The sequence below is a fragment of the Urocitellus parryii genome, chromosome 6, assembly GCF_045843805.1.
Source record: "Urocitellus parryii isolate mUroPar1 chromosome 6, mUroPar1.hap1, whole genome shotgun sequence".
In the NCBI taxonomy this organism is placed as follows: Eukaryota; Metazoa; Chordata; class Mammalia; order Rodentia; family Sciuridae; genus Urocitellus; species Urocitellus parryii.
The window spans coordinates 198082167-198100685 of NC_135536.1; the positions used below are offsets into that span (position 1 = coordinate 198082167).

At 59.1% G+C, this 18519-nt stretch overlaps 2 protein-coding genes across 4 annotated transcripts; both read left to right on the forward strand.

Annotated features, from left to right (window-relative positions):
• The first annotated feature begins 2399 nt into the window (after nt 1–2399).
• Mrgbp (MRG domain binding protein) lies at nt 2400–6781 on the forward strand. 3 transcript variants are annotated; one of them, XR_003302512.2, is made up of 6 exons: nt 2400–2582; nt 3550–3671; nt 5601–5682; nt 5969–6043; nt 6139–6326; nt 6463–6552. XR_003302512.2 is itself a non-coding variant. In XM_026407857.2 (5 exons), the coding sequence occupies exons 1-5, from the start codon at nt 2435–2437 to the stop codon at nt 6648–6650; spliced, it is 615 nt and encodes a 204-aa protein (XP_026263642.1). In that variant the 5' UTR covers nt 2400–2434; the 3' UTR covers nt 6651–6781. The 3 variants fall into 3 exon arrangements, 1 of the variants encoding a protein (XP_026263642.1); XR_003302511.2 differs by having other exon boundaries at nt 5969–6326; XM_026407857.2 differs by lacking the exon at nt 6139–6326 and having other exon boundaries at nt 6463–6781.
• Nucleotides 6782–10633: 3852 nt separating this feature from the next.
• On the forward strand, nt 10634–17538 carry Ogfr (opioid growth factor receptor). Its single transcript, XM_026407845.2, has 7 exons — nt 10634–10829; nt 12861–12929; nt 13458–13536; nt 14258–14336; nt 15231–15297; nt 15756–15904; nt 16239–17538. The coding sequence occupies exons 1-7, from the start codon at nt 10686–10688 to the stop codon at nt 17212–17214; spliced, it is 1563 nt and encodes a 520-aa protein (XP_026263630.1). The 5' UTR covers nt 10634–10685; the 3' UTR covers nt 17215–17538.
• Nucleotides 17539–18519: the final 981 nt, after the last annotated feature.

Sequence of the window (18519 nt, forward strand, 5' to 3'; positions counted from 1 at the left end):
AGGGAACAGCAAGGAGGTGATAATGGGAAGGGCTGCAACCTCTGGACCCAGAGTGGTTGTGGGCTGTGCTTCACCCCACCTTGCAGACCCCAGCTGAGACAAGTCCCACATGCCCACCAGGCAGAGGCCAGCCCAGGCCCTGCCAGGGGTAGAAGGCCCAGCCACACTGCCACTCCACAGGACACTGTCACTCACAAAGCCTCACTGGACCACATCTCTGCCAAAGATTGTGAGGATCAGCCTCACCAGTACCCCCCTTCACAGGTGGGAAACTGAGGCCCAGGCCCCACACAGTTGACCAGCTCTGAGCCACTGGACTCCAGGACAGCATTCGCTGAAGTTGGTTGAGCCTGGTTGCAAGGAGACCAGACCCCAGACTACCACAGCCCAGGCCCAGGGCAAGGGAACAACTTCATCAATACAGCCTCGCCCCCCGCACTGGACCGCTGTGGACCTCACTGCACAGAGGAGGACATGAGTGCCTTAGTGCCCGCCGAGGACTATGGAGGTCACTCGGCCTGGAGCGCCCCGCCCAGGCTCCACCCAATCTCAGTGCCACCGGGATTCAGACCCTGCCTAGCTTCAGCCCCACCCAGATTGCACCCCAACTCGGCCCAGGCCCCGCTCCACCTGGCCAATGGCCCAGGCCTGCAATTGGACACCTAAGAAACTCCAGACTAGGGCTGGAGTTGACCACTGCTTCATCCCCCAAGAACCCCAACTGCGGGTGTAGGGGGTAGGTAGGCAGTAAAGGCCGGCAGAGCCCAGGAGGGCCTTCCCCCTGGTCCAGCCCACAGTCACAGCCAGTCAGAGCCCCACTCCCGCAGGAATTGTCGGTTGCCTGGTGTGTGTGCATGCCTGTGTTAGCAGCTTTATTGAGGTTTAATTTACAGGCCTTGCAGTTCACCATTTAAGGTGTACATTTAAGGTGGGTTTCACTCAGGCTGTGCAGCCCTGGACACAACCTAATTTGACAGCATTTTCATCCCCTTAAAAAGAAACCCAACATAGGGCTGGGGCTCAGCGGCAGAGCACTCGCCTAGCATGTGCAAGACTCTGGGTTCCATCCTCAGCACCACATAAAATAAATACATAAAATAAAGGTATTGTGTCCAACTACAACTAAAAAAAAATATTTGAAAGAAAAAGAAACCCAATATCCACGAGCAATCACTGCCCATGGTCACCTCCCCCAAGTGCCCTGTGTTTGTGTGTCTGGATTTTTTTGTTTTTTTAAACCAGGATTGAACTCAGGGGCACTTGGTTCAGTGGTTAAATGAACCAAGTCCCCAGCCCCCACCCCCTTTATTTTGAGACAGGGTCTCACTAAGTTGCTTAGGGCCTGGCTGAGTTGCTGAGGCCTATGCCACCACACCCAGTTGTGTCTGGATTCTTTGACTCAGCACAGTGCATTCAAGACTCACCCATGTTATAGTGTGTCAATGCTCCACTCCTTACTACGACTCCACGGTATGGATTTACCACCCTTGATCCATTCATCAGGCATCATCAGAGGTTAGACTGCTTCTGTCTTCCTGCCATTATGGGTAGCTCTGGAACATTCCTGTGGCAGCCTTTGGTAGATGCATGTTCTCATTTACCTCTGGTAGGGACCAACAGTGAGCTGCTGGGTCTTATGGTGACAACGTTCAGTCCTTTGAAGAACTGCCTGTTTTCAAAGACAGCTACCCTGTGATTCAGTCTCACCGAGGATGCCTGCAGGTCCCCGATTTCTCCACATCCTCCCCAGCGCTGATCTCATCAGGCTTTCTTATTCTAGTCACCCAGGAGGATGTGAAAGGGCACGTCACTTTTTTACTGGTGCATTATAATTGTACATTCATCCATGTGTGTTTATAAATGCCCAAGTATGTAGTTTTGATTTGCATTTTCCTAATAACCAGTGGCGCCAACCATCTTTTCATGTGCTCATTGTCCATCTATATGTCTTCTTTGGAGAAATGTCCAGTCAAGTGTATTGACTATTTTAGTCGGATTAATTGTTGTGTTCATATTAATTGTAAGAGTTATGCATTATGGATACAAGTTCCTTATCAGATATACGATTTGCAAATATTTTCTCCCACCCCGTGGGTCATCTTTTCGCTTTTTGGTAGTGTTCTTTGACACACAAGTTTTCTTTCATTTTTCTAGTTTGATGCCGTGTTCTTTATCTTATCGCGCTTTTAAAAATAACGTTTTTTAAGTGCCCTGCACCAGCCCCCTGCAACCCGCAGAGCCAAGCAGAGTGCGGCAGGGAAGAGTCGGCCGCCAGGGGGCGCCGCGGGCATGCGCCGGAAGCCAGGACTTCTTTGCGCCTGCGCCGACGCGGCGCGCGCGCCCGCCTGGCGCGTACCCGCCCGCCTTCGAGTGCGCCTGCGCGGAGCCCGCGGCCGCGCCTGCTCGCGCCGGGCGCTGGTCGCTCCCGGCGGCCATGGGGGAGGCCGAGGTGGGCGGCGGGGGCGCCCCGGGCGACAAGGGCCCCGGGGAGGCGGCCACCAGCCCGGCCGAGGAGACGGTGGTGTGGAGCCCCGAGGTGGAGGTGTGCCTCTTCCACGCCATGCTGGGCCACAAGCCCGTCGGTGAGCGCCGGGCGCGGACCCGCGTGGGGGGGGCGGGGCGGGGCGGCCGCAACCGTCGGGCGGGGCGGGGCCTGCGACCGCGCGCCGGACCGCTGCCCGGGACGCCCTGCCCTGCACCCCGCTGCCCCTGGGACTCTCCTGCCCCTGGGCATGAACTCGCCGCCCGGGACACCCCTGCCCCTGGACACATCTGTCCCGGGACACCCCTGCCCCTGAACCCGCCGCCCAGGGCACCCCTGCCCCTGGATCCCGCCGCTCCAGAGACACCCCTGCCCTTAGATCCCCCCGCCCGAGGGACATCCTTGCCCTAGACCCCGATGCCCCGGGACACCCCCCTGCCCCTGGACCCCGCTGCCCCGGGACACTCTTACCCCTGAACCCTCCCCTGCCCCTGGATCCTGCTGCCCCAGAGACACTTCTGTCCTCAGATCCCGCTGCCCTTGGGACACCCTTGCCCCTGCACTCCGGAGACACCCTGGACTCTGCTTCTCCGGGGACACCCCTGCCCCTGGACGCTACTACACCGAGATAGTCTTGTCCCTGGCACCCAGCCCCTGGTCACCCCTATTCCCAAGGACTTCTTGCAGGGACACCACACAGGTTCTCCCTGCCCCAGATATTGGGCTGTTCTCAGACCACCCCTCCACCACCACTCCTGGCACATTCTGGCTCATACACACACTCTGGCTGCCAGGGACACCTCTCACCTCTGTCAAACCCCAGTGCCCACAATTCCCCCCCACCTTAATATCCCTTTCCTTGCCACACCCCTACCCCTGCAACACCCCTGCCCTTCCCCTTGGGCACTGCTGCCCTCCTACATCACCTCCACTCACCCCTGACCCTTTCTACCACTCACCCTCCCCACTGCCACCCTCCCGGCTCCAGCCCCCATTGCCCTGTCATTCTCCAGAACAGCACTTTCTCCCCTTCCCCTTTACCTACTGTCCTGCTTCTCCTCCCACAGGGGTAAACCGACACTTCCACATGATCTGTATCCGGGATAAGTTCAGCCAGAATATTGGGCGGCAAGTCCCATCCAAGGTCATCTGGGACCATCTGAGTACCATGTACGACATGCAGGCACTGGTGAGCTGGACCCCACTCCCTCATGGGGTGGGGAGACAAGAAGCCCACACTGTGTTCCCTGGAGGCCAGGCCCAGTGGGTTGGGGAGTGCCCATTGCTGACCTCCTAGTGTCTGCTGAGCAGAGCAGCAGAGGTGGTCCCACAGATGAGGCTCATGAGAAGCACAGTCTAGTCGTGGCAATTGGTTCCCTTTTCAGGGAACTTACTTGAGCTTGGGCAGTCAGCGCAAGTTTCCAGGGACTAACTGGGGACCTGAGAAGCAGGGGCTTTCCCCACAGGGTGCCACTTAGGGTACCAAGGCATGGGCCCCTTGCTGTTGTCAGTCTCTGGGAGTCCCAAAAGTGCTTAAGGTGGGAGGTGAACTTACTGAGTCACATAAGGTGAACATGGTGGCACAGAGAGCCCCATCCTTATGGAGCCCAGAGCTGGCAGTGTCTGACGGGCAGGTGGGTTTGTTGAATAACCAGGGTGGCCAATAGACAGGTGAGTGTTCTTGGCAGAGGAAAGGCAGCTGTCAGAGCCCTGCGGCAGCAGGAGTGGGTGGGATCAGGAAGTCAAAGGTGAGTATGCTTGGAGTGTGAGGTGCGTTGAGGTCCGGGGGCCAGGAGAGCAGTGCTGGTAGAAGGAGATCTGAGCCTCTGGGCTGGACTCAGCCCTACTGGTCCTTGCAAGACTGGGGTACACACTGTCAAAGCAGAGAATGCTGCCTGTTGACCTTGGGTGAGTCCTAAGTGCCCCACTTTCTGTAGCTGTAGGGAGCCAGTAGGGATGCCCTGAAAACCTGGGTGGTGGCTGCCAGTGGCATCTCACACTAAAGGCATTCTGAGCCTGGTAGGGAGTTTGCAGCAGCACCTGTAGTGACCAGCACCTGTAGCCCAGATGCAGCCATCAGTGAGGTCCTCCCTGCCGCAGCCTCACTCCTGTCTGCACAATGAGCATGTCAAGTCAGGTGTGAGTCCCTGGTCACCACCTGCAGAATCAGGGGCCCGCTCTATCTGGACTCCCTAGGATCTCAGTTGTGGGGTTTCTTGGAGCACCTGCTCCCCAGATGTTTCCTGCCCAGGTGCAGAGATGAGTGCAGCATCATGCCCATCTAGGGAAGACAAAGCTCTGGGCTGAGATTGGCACAGGTGCTTGCTTAGGAGGCACAGTGGCCTTCCAGGTCCTCAGGGAACTTCCATTTACCCCCAGGACAGCTGCCCTTGTCTTCTACAATGGCCTCTAAGGCCAGGCAGGACTGTAAAATACGGATCTGTCCCCTTGTCTGGCACACCACACATTGATGCATAAACTTAGACTGACCACCTGACTTCACGCAGCACCTGGGCTGCCAGTGGAAGCCCCTCTCCTAATCCCCTCCCATCCAGGGACCTTCCTGCCAACCCAGCCTTCCCTTGGTTCCATTGTCTTGTATTCTCAGGTCCCTGTCCCCTCTGGTATGTGGGACATGCAGGACAGGTGGAAGCCCAGTCTGCTTGAGGACCTTTCCTGACTTGCCTTACTCTTTGGGCTTCTTTGCACATGGCCCTCCTACTGGCACCATGTGGGCAGGGACTGTCAACTGCCTTGGTACACCATGGTGCAGTCACTCTTATGAGGGTAAGCTGCCCAGTGTGTCTGGGCAGGACTGCTCTTCCTTTGGGGCCCTCCAGTGGTATGGACCCCCTTCTGCCTTCCCATGGCTGTCTGTGGTGTCTGTGCCCTCCTGTCCCTCCCTCTTCTGTCTGCCAAGCCTAGATTATGGAAGGCTCTGCAGGTGGAAGGAAGGAAGGGTCAGTACCCACAGATCTGCCCATTCGGCCCAGCAGTTAGAGGCACTTGTTGGTGCCCCCGAGCAGCTTCTGTATGTCTTTACAACCTGCGAACATTACACCTGTTTTTCTGTTTGTTTTTTCTTTTTTTAAACACAAAATGCCGTATTTGCTGTCAGCATGAGTCGGAGATTCTTCCATTCCCGAATCCAGAGAGGAACTTTGTCCTTCCAGAAGAGATCATTCAGGAAGTCCGAGAAGGTGAGGCTCCACAGAGGTCTGATCTGGGAGTAGAAAAGGTGGGACCTGGGCCAGGGGTGGGCGGTTACCGTGAAGGTCAGGGGCCTTCAGGGGGAATTCTGCCTCCACTGCATGGGGGAGGTCTGGGGGCCTGGGGGGCAGGGCGAGGGTGAGTGTTCAAGGGCATCCGTGTGACGGATGCTGCCGCCTGTGTGGGCAGCCAGAGTCGGGGCAGTCCTGGCCCACCGGTCCCCAGCGCTGGCCGCCACCGTGGGTTTCCAGTGAAGGTCAGCTGTCTCCTCCACAGGAAAAGTGGTCATTGAAGAGGAGATGAAGGAGGAGATGAAGGAGGACGTGGACCCCCACAGTGGGGCCGACGACGGTAAGTGTGGAACCCCCCACCCTGCCCTGCACCCGCTGGAGCACAGCACCCCATCGCCCTCCCCGAAAGGCCTCCCTCATGCAGGGCGCGGTCAGGTGGCTGTAGAGTCTGCAGGACGGAGGGTCATCTCAGTGCAGGAGGAGTCCTGACAGCGTCCCCGCAGCAAAGCAAAGTGCAGGAGCCGCAGGCTCAGCTGCTCCTCTCCTGACGTCGTGGCGGAGCCTGGAAGCCTAGCGTGGGACACCCGAGGCTCTCTGTCGGGAGGCCCCTCTTCAGGCCTCGCGTAAGGGGCTCCCCACCCAGGGGGAAGCCTGCTGGGGTCAGGGGTCCTGTGTGTAGATTCTGATTTTCCTAACTGAGAAGATGATGAAATGAGGTTCTGGGTATTCTGTCTTCAGCCAAATGATTTTGTTTCTCAGTTTTTTCATCTTCAGGGAGCTTGGGGAAGTCAACAGAAAAATCCAGCAAAGACAAAGAGAAGAGCTCCTCAGACTTGGGGTGTAAAGACGGGGCAGACAAGCGGAAGCGCAGCCGGGTCACTGACAAAGTCCTGACCGCTAACAGTAACCCCTCCAGCCCCAGCGCTGCCAAGCGGCGCCGAACATAGACACCACAGCCCGGCAGCAGAGTTGTCCAAGCTGCAAGCCCTACCGCCTGCCCTCGGGTCCCTGGGCAAACATGGCCATCTACAGGAAGCTGTGGAGGCTCCCGCCATGTTGTCAGATCGCCAGGGTCCCTGGGGGACCCAAAAGACCAGGACCAACCCTCTTGGACATTGAGCTGCCAAGTCCACGTCTGTCTTCTCTGGGCTCAGCTCCTCCCTTGCCAGGTCGCAGGGAGGAGAGCAAGGGCAGGGGCCAGGAGAAGGCTGCGAATCAGCAAGCAATAAAACAGCCCCCACTCCGTCCTCAGAAAGACCATAGTGCTAGCCTTCCCTGGGGACTCGCTCTGCACTTGCTTGTCCTTCTAAACTTCCCTGCTGTCCCATGGAGGCATCAGGAGCATGTGGCCCAGGTCACCACGCGCTCCACTCCCTACCTGGGAGACTAAGAACTGGATGTTTTTCTCATTCACTTGTACTGTAACGATGTATATAATTTGGTTGGTATTTCACTATTTAATTTTTAAGAAGCCTATTTTACTAGCGTTTTATATGAGAAAGAATACTGCAGAAGTTAAACCTGTGTTGTATTTTTTCTGAGATGTTTTGTTTTTAGGTAACAACTACTGAGATACTTTTTGCTCAGTTTTTATATTCCAGATACAGAGAATTTATAGTGGTTATTTTTGTAATTCTAGTAACTTGCAAAAAGACCAAATGAGGGAGTTGAGGGGAAGACACAACCTTTGGGCTGGTGAGGCAGTGGCCTCAGTATTGGTTGAAGTATGCTTTCATTGGACTACAGAATATTAAAGCACAAAAAATCAACCTGGAGTTGTGTGGTTTCAATCACCAAAAGGGGTTAGCTTTTTTTGCAATAGGAAGTTTTATTTTTCCAAGATTTCTAACTGAAGAGCACACTTAAACAACTTGTTAACATAACTTGATACAATGTACAAACAGTAACGGTCCAGAGAGGTTACTTTGTTGAACATGTGTCACAACCAGAGAGACATACAGCTCTGGCACCTGCCAAACTGCTCTCTGGCGTGTGACCTTAGACTGCTGATAATGAGTGTTCTTCACAAAGCACAATCCAGCCATTGGGCATGAGGAGGTGTGGTAGGAGACCAGCCTACACACACATGCACCTCAGCATCTCAATACCAATGTAAAGCTGAGCAATCTGCAGTGTCCTGGGTGACAAGAGGCGCAGCATGGAGTCCAAGTTGATCACACCAAACCCAGTCGCTTCTGGGTGGGGCAGTTGGGTACCTGTAAAATATGACTGGATCCAGTTTCCTTGCACAGAAAGAATATCTTGTGGGGACAAACGAGCTGGTCTCACAGCCTTCCCTTCCACATGCCCAGGTTAGACCAGCTGCAGAGCCTGGGCTGGTCTATGCCCTTGTCCATACTATCCTGCCCCATGGGTGGGAGCCAAGGACGGAGTTTTGCCCCATTTGAGATGAGGTCCCAGCACAGTAGACTCCTTGCTCACCCTGACACTCAAGACCTTGGCCTGTGCAGTGTCAAGACAGAGGTCAGCACTGTAGACAGTTGAGGGCCAGCCTCAGGAGCACCCCCACACACCGCAAACCCCACAGAGGGAAGAGTAAGGTCTCTCTTCACCCAAGTGCCCACCCACCTCCATGTGCTCTCTCCTTCCAGGTCAACCTTCACTCAGTGCCCATTTGTGCTGGTGCTGTTGCTGGATCCTGGCTCTCTTGAGTCCAGAACTAGCATGGGAAAAGGAAGCAGACAGTCACCCTGAGGGATGACCAGGAAGGAGGCCCCTCTCCAGCAAGGACCACTGTCAGAAGCCCCACCTAAAGCTGCGTCTTCAGGACTTCATGCACTGGAGAGCCTGGTCAACAGGTCAGCCTCCGCCTCGTGCTGCCCCTTAGGAGCAGGCGTCACCCCACAGCCCCAGTGGCCCTACCTGGTTCTTCAGCCCTTATAGCTCACGGGAGCTCCTGCTGCATGTAAGAATGACCAGGTGGAATTCACAGCACAAATTCACTGCACTGTGATCCACTCATTTGCAAAGCCTGTCCATGCTAAGATGGACACCTCAGCAGACACACTGTGTGCCAAGCACGCCTGACCTCCAGGCACCTTTCCTGGAGAGGACAGATGTTCCCTCAGGTGTCATCAGTGTGCAGGGAGTCAGTAAGGACTGTTCGGCTGGGTGTGGTCTCACCTCTCCCAGACTGGTCCAGGGACAACAGGGAAGCCACAGTTAGTTCCACTGTTCCTCAAACTCCGGCAAGGCAGAGCCATAAACAACACTACTTGCAAAGATGTCCTCTCCAGCATGACAGAGGAAGATGTGCCACTGCTCAGCTAAGGGCACCACCAAGGGCAGCAAAGCCGTCTGGAAAACTGAGCCCCACTGGGTGACAGCTGACTGCAGAAGATGCTCAGGGAAGACACAATGCCATCTCATGGCTCTCTAAAGATGAGCTCTGCACAAACTACACAAAACCAAAGGACAACTCATGGTGGCTGTGTGTGCAAAAGAGAAGTTGCACAATATCTTAAAAACAACTCTTTCTGGGCATATGGCTCTGTAGCCAGGTTCTTGCTCTGGCAGCAGGCAGCGGTGGGACACTGTCCCTTGGCTTGGCATGCCTGCTCATCCAGGTGTCCCAGATCAAACCCTGAAAGCTTTACCAGCAGCCATTAGTGCCCCACCAAAGACTGCCCTGCCTACCCTGGAGTTATAACAGAACCCAGCTGTACATCACATAACAAGCAGGACCATGTTCCCAGTCTGCAGTGGGTCCGCCCCACCAGAAGCCCTGGGCTGCTTGCTCACACATCCACAGTAACCCTGCCCTGGCTGCACGGTGAGACAATCTGCAGAAATATCCAGAGCTCTGTAGCTTCGAGGTTCAGCACTGTCTTCTTAGGAAGTGTGTCACATGGACACATGCTCAGCCAGGAGAGATTGTCCCCAGGTTAATAAAGGTCAGCAGGGACTAGGGGCCAGCACCAGAGGTCCTTAATAAGAATGCTCATGACTGAGATGGGAAGGCTGAATTCACTTCCTCACTCTCACCTGTCCCCCACAGGTACCAAAGTCCTGTCAGCTGGCCCCAGTCCCAGCAGTTGGGACTGCCAATGTGTAAAGGCACACCTACCTCCAGCCACCAGCGGCCCCCCAGAGATTCCTAAGGAGGCATTTTATTCGGGTCAGCCTAGGTTGCACCATCCTTAGGCTGACCCCAGTAACCTCTGTCTCCTGGCTTTCAAGACTGTGTGGACGGTCCCTCCACCTAAGTGTGGTACCTGTGACTTCCCACAACTGACCGGGTGGCAACAGCGTTGGGACGTCACTCCCAATATCATGTGGCATTCCCTGAGGTGTCACCTGCAGACAGAGTGAGGGCTCTGAAGATTACTAGGCTGTCCTGTGCTGCCAGTGGAGGGCGCAGGCACCGGCCAGCAGCCTCCGGAGCCCAGCGCCCCCACCCCTCGCCTGACCACAGCTAGCAGGATCACAGGGACTCCAGACCGGTGGCGGGGCACGGAGCACCGACCAGAGGGCATCCTTCAGAGGACAGCCTCTGGAGGGACTTCTCTGGGGGGAAGGGATAGTCTCAGGAGAGGGATTCTCTGGGGTCAGGCGTCCCCTAGGGAGGTGAGACCTAAAGGGGGTCATCCTGAAGCCTCTTCTGGGGGTGGGCGTTGTCCTTCTGGGGGACATCTCCCCATCTGGGGTCATCCTTCAGGGTGGACATGATGGAATACATGGTGGCTGCTCGAAGGGCATCCTCTGGGTTCAATCATCTGGGAGACATCTCCACGGGTGGCTTCTTCCTCCGCGGAGGCAGGCGTCCTCCGTGGGGACACCCGGGGGCAGGGGCTCCCGGAACGGCAGCCTCCTCCGGGGGTCGCTGTCCCCGCAGGGACGCTCCGCGGCGCGCGGCGCGGGCGGGGCCACACGGGCGGGGCCTGCGGCCGCCCCCGCCCCGCCCCCGCGCTTCCTCCGCTTTCACTTTCGCTTCCGCCGCGAGCGGGTCCCGCGGCCCCAGGATGGACGACCCGGACTGCGACTCCACCTGGGAGGAGGACGAGGACGCGGAGGGCGGCGAGGACGGCCAGGCGGGCGAGGCGGGCGAGGCGGACGCGGGGGACGAGGACGAGGACGCGGAGGGGCCGCGGGCCGGCGCGCTCCAGGTGCGGGAGGCGGGGAGGCCGGGCCGCGCTCCGCCGCGCCGCAGCCGGGGACCCCAGGCCCCGCCGCCCCGCCGGGGCCGCCCCCGGAGTCGGCCGGTGCGTGGGTGGCGTCAGAGCGGTGCGTGGTGATGTCAGAGCCGCGGCTCGAGCGGGGGCCGTGCGTGGGTGACGTCAGAGCAGCGGCCCGGGGCGGCGTGGGTGGGTGCCTCGGGGCGCCTGGGGCGCAGGCCAGCCCCGTCCGGTGGCCGCGGCTGATCCTGACCGCCCGCCTCTGGCCCCTCGGCCTCGCCGGCCTCTGGCCCGGGCGGTGGGCTCCCCGCCGTCGGCCCCGCGGGCGCAGCGTCCCGGCTCGCCCTCGGCTGAGCTGGGGCACCGCGGACCCGGGAGCTGCCCTCGGGACCCGCCGCGGCCAGGCGGCTGTCAGCCACTCGTTACTTTTGTTGCCACCGTGCTTGTGACTCCGGGGCTACTTTTGTTGCCAGCGGTTATCCGTTCTGTACAGAGCCTCGTCATCGTTCCAGCTGTGGTTCCAGATGTGGAGGGCCCAGAAAATGGGCTTCAGATTCTCCCCGTGGCAGAGAGCCCTGGTTTCCAGTTTATCTCAGTGCCCTGGAGTGGTCAGGGACAGTGGCCCCGGAACCTGGAGGGCTCCCAGGACTACCTGGCAGCCTTCCGCACCCTCTGGCCTTCAGCACACCTGCACAGGGCCTAAGTGCTGCAGGAGGTGGGGTCAGGGTCTCGGGACCGTGTGCCAACCAACCGGCTCTGATGTGAGATGACATGAGTGTGGCTCAGGCCGCCATCCTGAGCAGCGCTCCGGCACCTTGGCCCTGTGAGGTGCCCATGATCTCCCATCTTTTCCCTTTTGCCTCCTGCCTGGACCATTTCCTTCCTTCCCCTGCAGAGCCCCCTCAACCCTGACTAGGCTGGCCCTGCTCTGAGCTGTGTGCATCCTGTTGACCAGCAGGAAGTGGGAAAGCACAGGGGCGGCCAACTCCTGGGAGTTTCTGTTTCTGTCTACTGGCCCTTCCCTGGCAAGAGAACCTTACCAGCTGGCCCTGGTTGGAAATTAGCAGCTGCAACGCCATACCTTGGCTGGAGTCCTATCAAGTTGCGGCAGGGGGTGATGAGCTCTGAGCCGATATTTGGGAACCTGGCGTCCTGCGCCTCTCAGTGCTTCCCCATCCCTTGAGCCAGTTGTTTCCCAGGGTCAGGACAACCTGTGCCTTGTGGGTTGCACCAGCCCTCATCCTGCCCAGCTGGGCACAGCCCACCCTCTGCTCCCACCTCGTAACACAGTGGGGTCAAGGCTGTTTCCCAGTATCCTTGTGACCAGTTGCCTCCCATCTGTCCTGGACCCCTGGGTGCGTGGCATGCAGAAAAAGTGGTGCAGAGCGTGAGGCTGAGAGGGCCACATCTTGCTGAAAGTAGCCTTCTGACAGGAGGCACAGGGCCTGTCCTCTCTGTGGTCTCTGACCAAGGAGGAGTGGAGTTAGTGGGGACAGGCCTTTGTTGCTTATTTCTCACATGTGGTCAGAGGGCCTGAGTCCCCTCCTGGGGCTGTAGGTGGCAAGATGGCTGCCACTGGGGACACAGCCTGATGTCTACTTAAAGCACGATGTAAGGGGAAGTACAGTGGGTTGAGGCAAGAGTGAGGAGAGCCAGTAAACCTGGGGGAAGAGTTGGAGCTGTGGCTTGGGGACAGGAAGGCATCGTGGCCACACCCCGCCCGTGGGAGTATACACGTCCCTGAGGTGGAAGCCCAGAGTCTCCCAAGGGGAGCAGGAATAGGAGCAGGCCTCAGCTCCAGCTGTCTGACTCTGCAGGGAGGGGTACTTCACGGGGTCCACATCTACCCACTGGGAACCCTCGGAAATCCAGGGTGGGGGATTGGAGGAAAGAACTGTGACAAGTGACCACTCCCCTTCAAGCCACCTCGCCAGAGCTGGCTCGGACCACATGGCCTTGCCAGAGTGGGGGCTCCCTGGGGCTTCTCCTAGGGGAGGCTCATCCCATGCCATCTCTTCCCAGTCCAGGACAACAGGATCCCGCAACTGGAGAGCCATGCAGGACATGCGCAGGTACCGGCACCACTACCCGGTAGGTACCCACAGCCCCCTGTGTTCCCTGTAGCACCCGTGCACTGGCCCATCTGGAGACACACAACCCATTAGCACCTGTCAGACAGAATGTCCCCTGTCTTGCTCGAAACCTGGGCCTGGATTCTGGGTTGTGCCCCTCATTGTCCAGAGCACAGACCTGGTGTGAGGGGAACATGCTTCCCCCGCTCTGAGCCTCAGCACCCCAGCTGTAGAGTTGGGTAGCAGTTCTGGCCTAATGCAAATGTGTGTCTGGTGGGGGGCTCCGGGGAGGGTGTTAGAAGCCTTCCTGGGGGTGGGGGTAGGAGCATTGTCCTCAGTTCCTGCCCACATGAGTGGGAGGTGAGGAGGCCCTGTCCTCCAAGCCTCTCCTCACCTGCAGAGGAGCCCCGACTGGGCTCAGGGCCTCATGCAGCCTCATGGCAGCCTCCGGAGGCCTGGAGGTTTGCAGATGCACTGGACTGAGGGCCCTCAGAGGCAGCGTATTTTTGATGAGGCCCCAGCCATGCCCTCTGTCTCTGCCCTTCAGGATTTGGTGGAACGAGACTGCAACGGTGACATGCCCAACCTGAGTTTCTACAAAAATGAGATCCGCTTCCTGCCAAATGGTACACACCCGCTCAGCTGCCCTGCTTTCAGAGAGCTCCACAGAGCCCCCTGGAGGCGGCCAGAGGGGTCCAGGTTGGGGGGCTGTGTAAAGGGCCCAAGAGGAACATTGGAGGCTTCCCCACCACATGGTCTCTGCTGCAGCTGCTCGAGGCAACGGGTGGACTAACGAGCCGATGGTGTTACTGTTCTGCGTGGTGTCATAAAAAGTAGGGTGATATTTTGTGATGTCCAGTTGACTTGAAATCTAAGTTTGTCATCGAGTCTTACTGGAACCTACCCGTGCCCATTCGTTATGCAGCTGCTTTCTCTCTGCTTAGGTGGAGACCATGTGGCCCCCAGCCTGGGGTGTTTACTGTCTGGCCTCACAGACACGGGCCACCTGCTCTGGACTGTGCCCCGGGGTTGGGTTCTGCTGGGGTTTTGTTTGAGGACAGAGTGAGTACCAGGGTTCACAGGCCAGGCTTTGAGTGAGACACCGCTTTGGCAGAAATGGATCTGAGTCTGGACCACAGGTTCCCCAGAGGGGCCTCCCAGGCCTCCGCTGAGTTTGTCCTCAGTCACACTGAGGGTCTGGCTTCCACACTGCAGAGCGGCTGAGTACCTTGAGCCCAGAGCCCTTGACAGTCTTAAAGAATTGGGGGCCTGAATGGGCAGCACTCTGTCCCTAAGCCCTGTCCGGGTTTTGTCCCCACTGCTGACTTGGCCCCATGGGGTTCCCAGGATGTTTCATTGAAGACATTCTTCAGAACTGGAGGGACAACTATGATCTCCTCGAGGACAATCACTCCTACATCCAGTGGTGAGCCGGGAGGGCGGAGGAGGAGCAGGAGGGTGGACGGGGAGGGGAGCCTGGGTCCTGGGCCACTTACTGCCTTCTCGTGTGCACTTAGTAGTGTCCTTCCCAGAAGCCCACATCCACGCCGCAGGATGGGGCCTGCACACGCTCGGGTGGGCATCAGCGGGCACGGCAGGGGCCAGTGCCACAAAGGGAGACTCCAGCCTGTCCACGGCCTGTTGGCCCTTTAGGTCTCAGCACCTCTGTGGTTGGGAACACAGTGGCCCCCGGAGACAGGAGGGGGTACACACAAGCTGGGGTGTGGGGTGGGAAATGGCCTGCCTGCTCACCTGCCAGGGGCTGCAGCCTTGGCACCAGGCCTGAGCCCCCAGGGGCAGGTGGGGCTGGGCTGTGCCTGACTCGGGCCATGGTGAGGCTCTGGGTCAGGCTTGGGCAGGAAGGTGTGGTGCTCTTGGAGGCCATGACTGCCCTGAAGAGCAGTGTGCCTCTGCTTGAGGTCAGCCTTCTGGGCAGCTCCAGGGGGCCTCCTGCATGAGGTGCATCACAGGGATGAGCTCCTGGCATAAGTGAAGGGAAGCAAAGGAGGATGAGCAAGCGGGAAGGAGAGCCCTGGCCCCAGCCTGAGCAGGGGGACAAGGCAGCCTTCCATGGATTGCCTGCAGGCCACCAGGCATGCCTGCTGGGCTCTGGCCAGTCACACTCACCTATGCTAAACCCTCCTTTTCTATCCTTGACCCTTTGCTTTGTGAACTACGGGAGGCCACCACCCTCCTAGAGTTAAGCAGCAAGCCCAGAGAGGGTAGTACACTGCCCCAGGCCACCCAGCAAGCTTGAGCCTGAGGCCTTGGAAGTCTGGCCCTGGTCATTAAAGGGCCTGCGCCCTCCCTGTCTTCGCAGGCTGTTTCCTCTGAGGGAACCGGGAGTGAACTGGCACGCCAAGCCCCTCACACTCAAGGAGGTCCAGGTGAGCTCCTATGCCCCTGCTAGAGAGGTCACATCTGATACCAGGTGCTGGATGCCACCTGGAGGGCTGCTGGGAGATGCAGAGGTCCAGAGAGCCTGCGTCCCACGCTGGGGTCCCACGCTCTGTCTTCCAGAATGGTCATCTTCCTGCATGGGCTCCTGCAGCATCTAGAAATCTCTCAGGCCGTCCGCTGTCTGCTAGGGAGTTGGGGGAAGGGCCTGAGCAGGAGGAGCACCTTGATGCCAGGGCAGGATCGGAGAGGAGGCAGCCTTCCCCCAGCTCTGGGAATCTGGTTCTGTACAGGGAGGAGCTGCATTAATGTGCCTGCTGTCATTCTGCCTTAAAAGGCTGAGTCATGACCCAGGAGGCGTCTGCCCGCCTGGTGTCCATGGCCATCCCACACAGCCCGACAGAGGCCCGGGAACGGCCTCCTGAGCTCCCTTGGGGGTGTTTTCCAGGCATTCAAAAGCTCCAAGGAGGTCAGGGAGCGGCTCGTCCGGGCCTATGAGCTAATGCTGGGCTTCTACGGGATCCAGCTCAAAGACCGGGACACGGGTGCTGTGTGCCGAGCACAGAACTACCACAGTCGCTTCCAGAACCTGAACTGGTGAGGAGCGGGCGCGCCTCAGGTCAGGACACTGGGTTCCAGGCAGGTGTGAGGGGCCTGCGGGGAGGCATGGTGCCCACCCGGTCAGGTGGTGAGGACGTAAAGGAAGGGCTTCCTTTGCCTGGGAGGTGTCAGCCCCGTGGGGAAGTGGGTCAGGGACAATCTGTAAGTGGCACCATCCCCCTTGCTGGGGGTGTTGGCCCCTCTGCCCTCAGCCAGCCCCCCCCACCCCACGAGTCCACTGATGGAGGCACTGCCCTCAGTGGACGCTCCCCATGGGTGTGAGTCCTCCTGGAGGCGCCAGCTGAGCTCGCTCACCCCTCCCCTCTCGCAGGCGCAGCCACAACAACCTGCGCATCACGCGCATCCTCAAGTCTCTGGGCGAGCTGGGCCTGGAGCACTACCAGGCCCCACTGGCACGCTTCTTCCTGGAAGAGACGCTGGTGCGCTGCGAGCTGCCCGGCGTGCGCCAGAGCGCCCTGGACTACTTCCTGTTTGCTGTGCGCTGCCGGCGCCAGCGCCGGGAGCTCGTGCACTTCGCCTGGGAGCACTTCCAGCCTCGCTGCAAGTTCGTCTGGGGGCCTCGTGACAAGCTGCAGCGGTTTAGGCCCCGGGCCACACTCCAGCCACTGGTAGCCCCCAGGCAGGCAGAGGGGGACGAGGACCCAGGGGACTCCCTCCAGGAGGCTGGCACCCAGGATCAGACCTGTGGGCAGGAGAGGGACCCTGGTGGGGACAGGGTGTCAGCTGAGGTTCCCCAGCCACTGAGTGTGAAGCACCAGGATGCGGAAACCCTGGAGGGGGGCCAAGGGAATGAGGCTGAGCCCCCAAGTCCCAAAGAGAGCAAGAAGAGGAAGTTGGAGGCAAACCGGAAGGAGCAGGCCTCAGGGGAGCCAGGCCCCCCAGGCCCCTCCGAGGTGGAGAAAATAGCTCAGAACCTGGAGGGGTGTGCCCTCAGCCAGGGCAGCCAGGACCTGGGGGAGACCGAGCAGCCCTGCCCCCAGCCTCCAGGGGCCAGGGTGGCCGATGAGGTGAGGAAGCGGAGGAAGGTGGAGGAGGGTGCTGGGGACGAAGCAGTGGTCAGCAGCAGCACCCAGATGCCTGCCCCCGCCCCATCTCAGTGCTTCAGGGCCCAAGAGGGTGGAGGCGAGGTGGAGGGAGAACCAGAAAGCCAGGAGGGGCCCGAGCAGAGTGCCCGTGGGAGCCCGCCAGAGGGCCCAGGGCCTGCCACCACAGGGACCCCCGTGGATGGGATGGGGGAGGCAGCCGGGACCGAACCTTCTGCCAAACCTGAAAACGGAAAGCCTTAAGGAACGGGGAGCCTGCGGGCATCTTGGCCCTGCCCAGCCCTGCCGCAGGGCGAGTCTGGGTCCCAGGAGCCCTGTTGCTGGCTCTTCTCAGTGCCCAGCAGTGCTGGCCTCTCCCTGGTGGTCACTGCAGTGGCCACTGGATGGACCGAGGCCCCGCCCTCAGGGAAGGCCCGAGCCTTCAGAACCCTCCTTACCTCACTGCGTTCTCCCTGCTCTTCCTCTGAGCCCCCGTGTTTGTAAATAAACCCTCCAGGGTCCCGGAGGGTCCTTTTCTCAGTGTGGTGCCAAGCAAGGCCTTTTCTGAATAAACTCGTCTGACTTTGAGTCTTCGTGGTGTGGGCTGCAGTCCTCTTTGGTGGCCTGTGACGGGTTTCCTGAGGGTCCTCTCCAGGTTCTTCTACGCCCAGCTGCAGAGTGGCCTGGCCTGGTGCCATCTCACTTTGCCCAGGCCAGTGCCCACCAGGCAGCAGTGGCACAGCTCTCCGTGGAAGCACAGTCCCCTGATCCTGTCTGAGCATGCAGCCTCTCCAGCCCCGGCACTAGACCTCTGGCACCTCAGCTGCCTTGGGTGACCTTCCCAGTAGTCAGTCTAGGGCTTGCGCATAGCCCCTTGGGTGGGGAGACCACAGTTGGGGTGCTGCAGGTCTAGAGCAGGTCTTACGTCTGCCTGGTTGGGGTGCACTGATGCCCCAGGCCCCAGTCCAGCAGTGCCCCTGCCCAGCCCTGCCCCTCCACACCTCCCTCTGCCTTCCTAGGACCCCCTTGGCTGCACCCTACCTGTGGAGCCCATGAGCCTCCCTTGGCAGCCCTGCGCCACAGCTTGGCTTTGTCCTGAGCCAGGAGCCCAGGACACCTAAGTTAGCTGGTGAGGCGCTTTTGTGGGGCCTCTGAGAGAAGGGTTCCCCAAGTGGCTCTCGGCCGCAGGCTTGCCTTTAGGCCAGAGAAGGGTGGAAGGGCCATGGCTAATTCTGGGCAGAGGCTTTCTGCATCTGACTCATTAGCTCAGTAGTGGGGTCTCCACCTGGAGGGGAAACCAGGCTCTGGTGTAGAGGTGAGGCATCAGTGTCTTCAACAGGCCCCCTCTGATCTCCAGAGCCCAGGGACCTCGGTCCAGCCCGTTGGGGCCCCAGTCAGTTGGGAAATTGCAGCGCCTGTTGTGATAAGAGGCCCCACTGGAACAACATTGAGGAGAGGGCTGTGTCCAGCACTGGGCATCTGGGGATGGTCATTCTGGCTCACTGAACCCTGAGCTTCAGAGAAAGTGTCCCAAAATAGGTGAACAGGGCTTTGGCTCTGCCCAGCTTG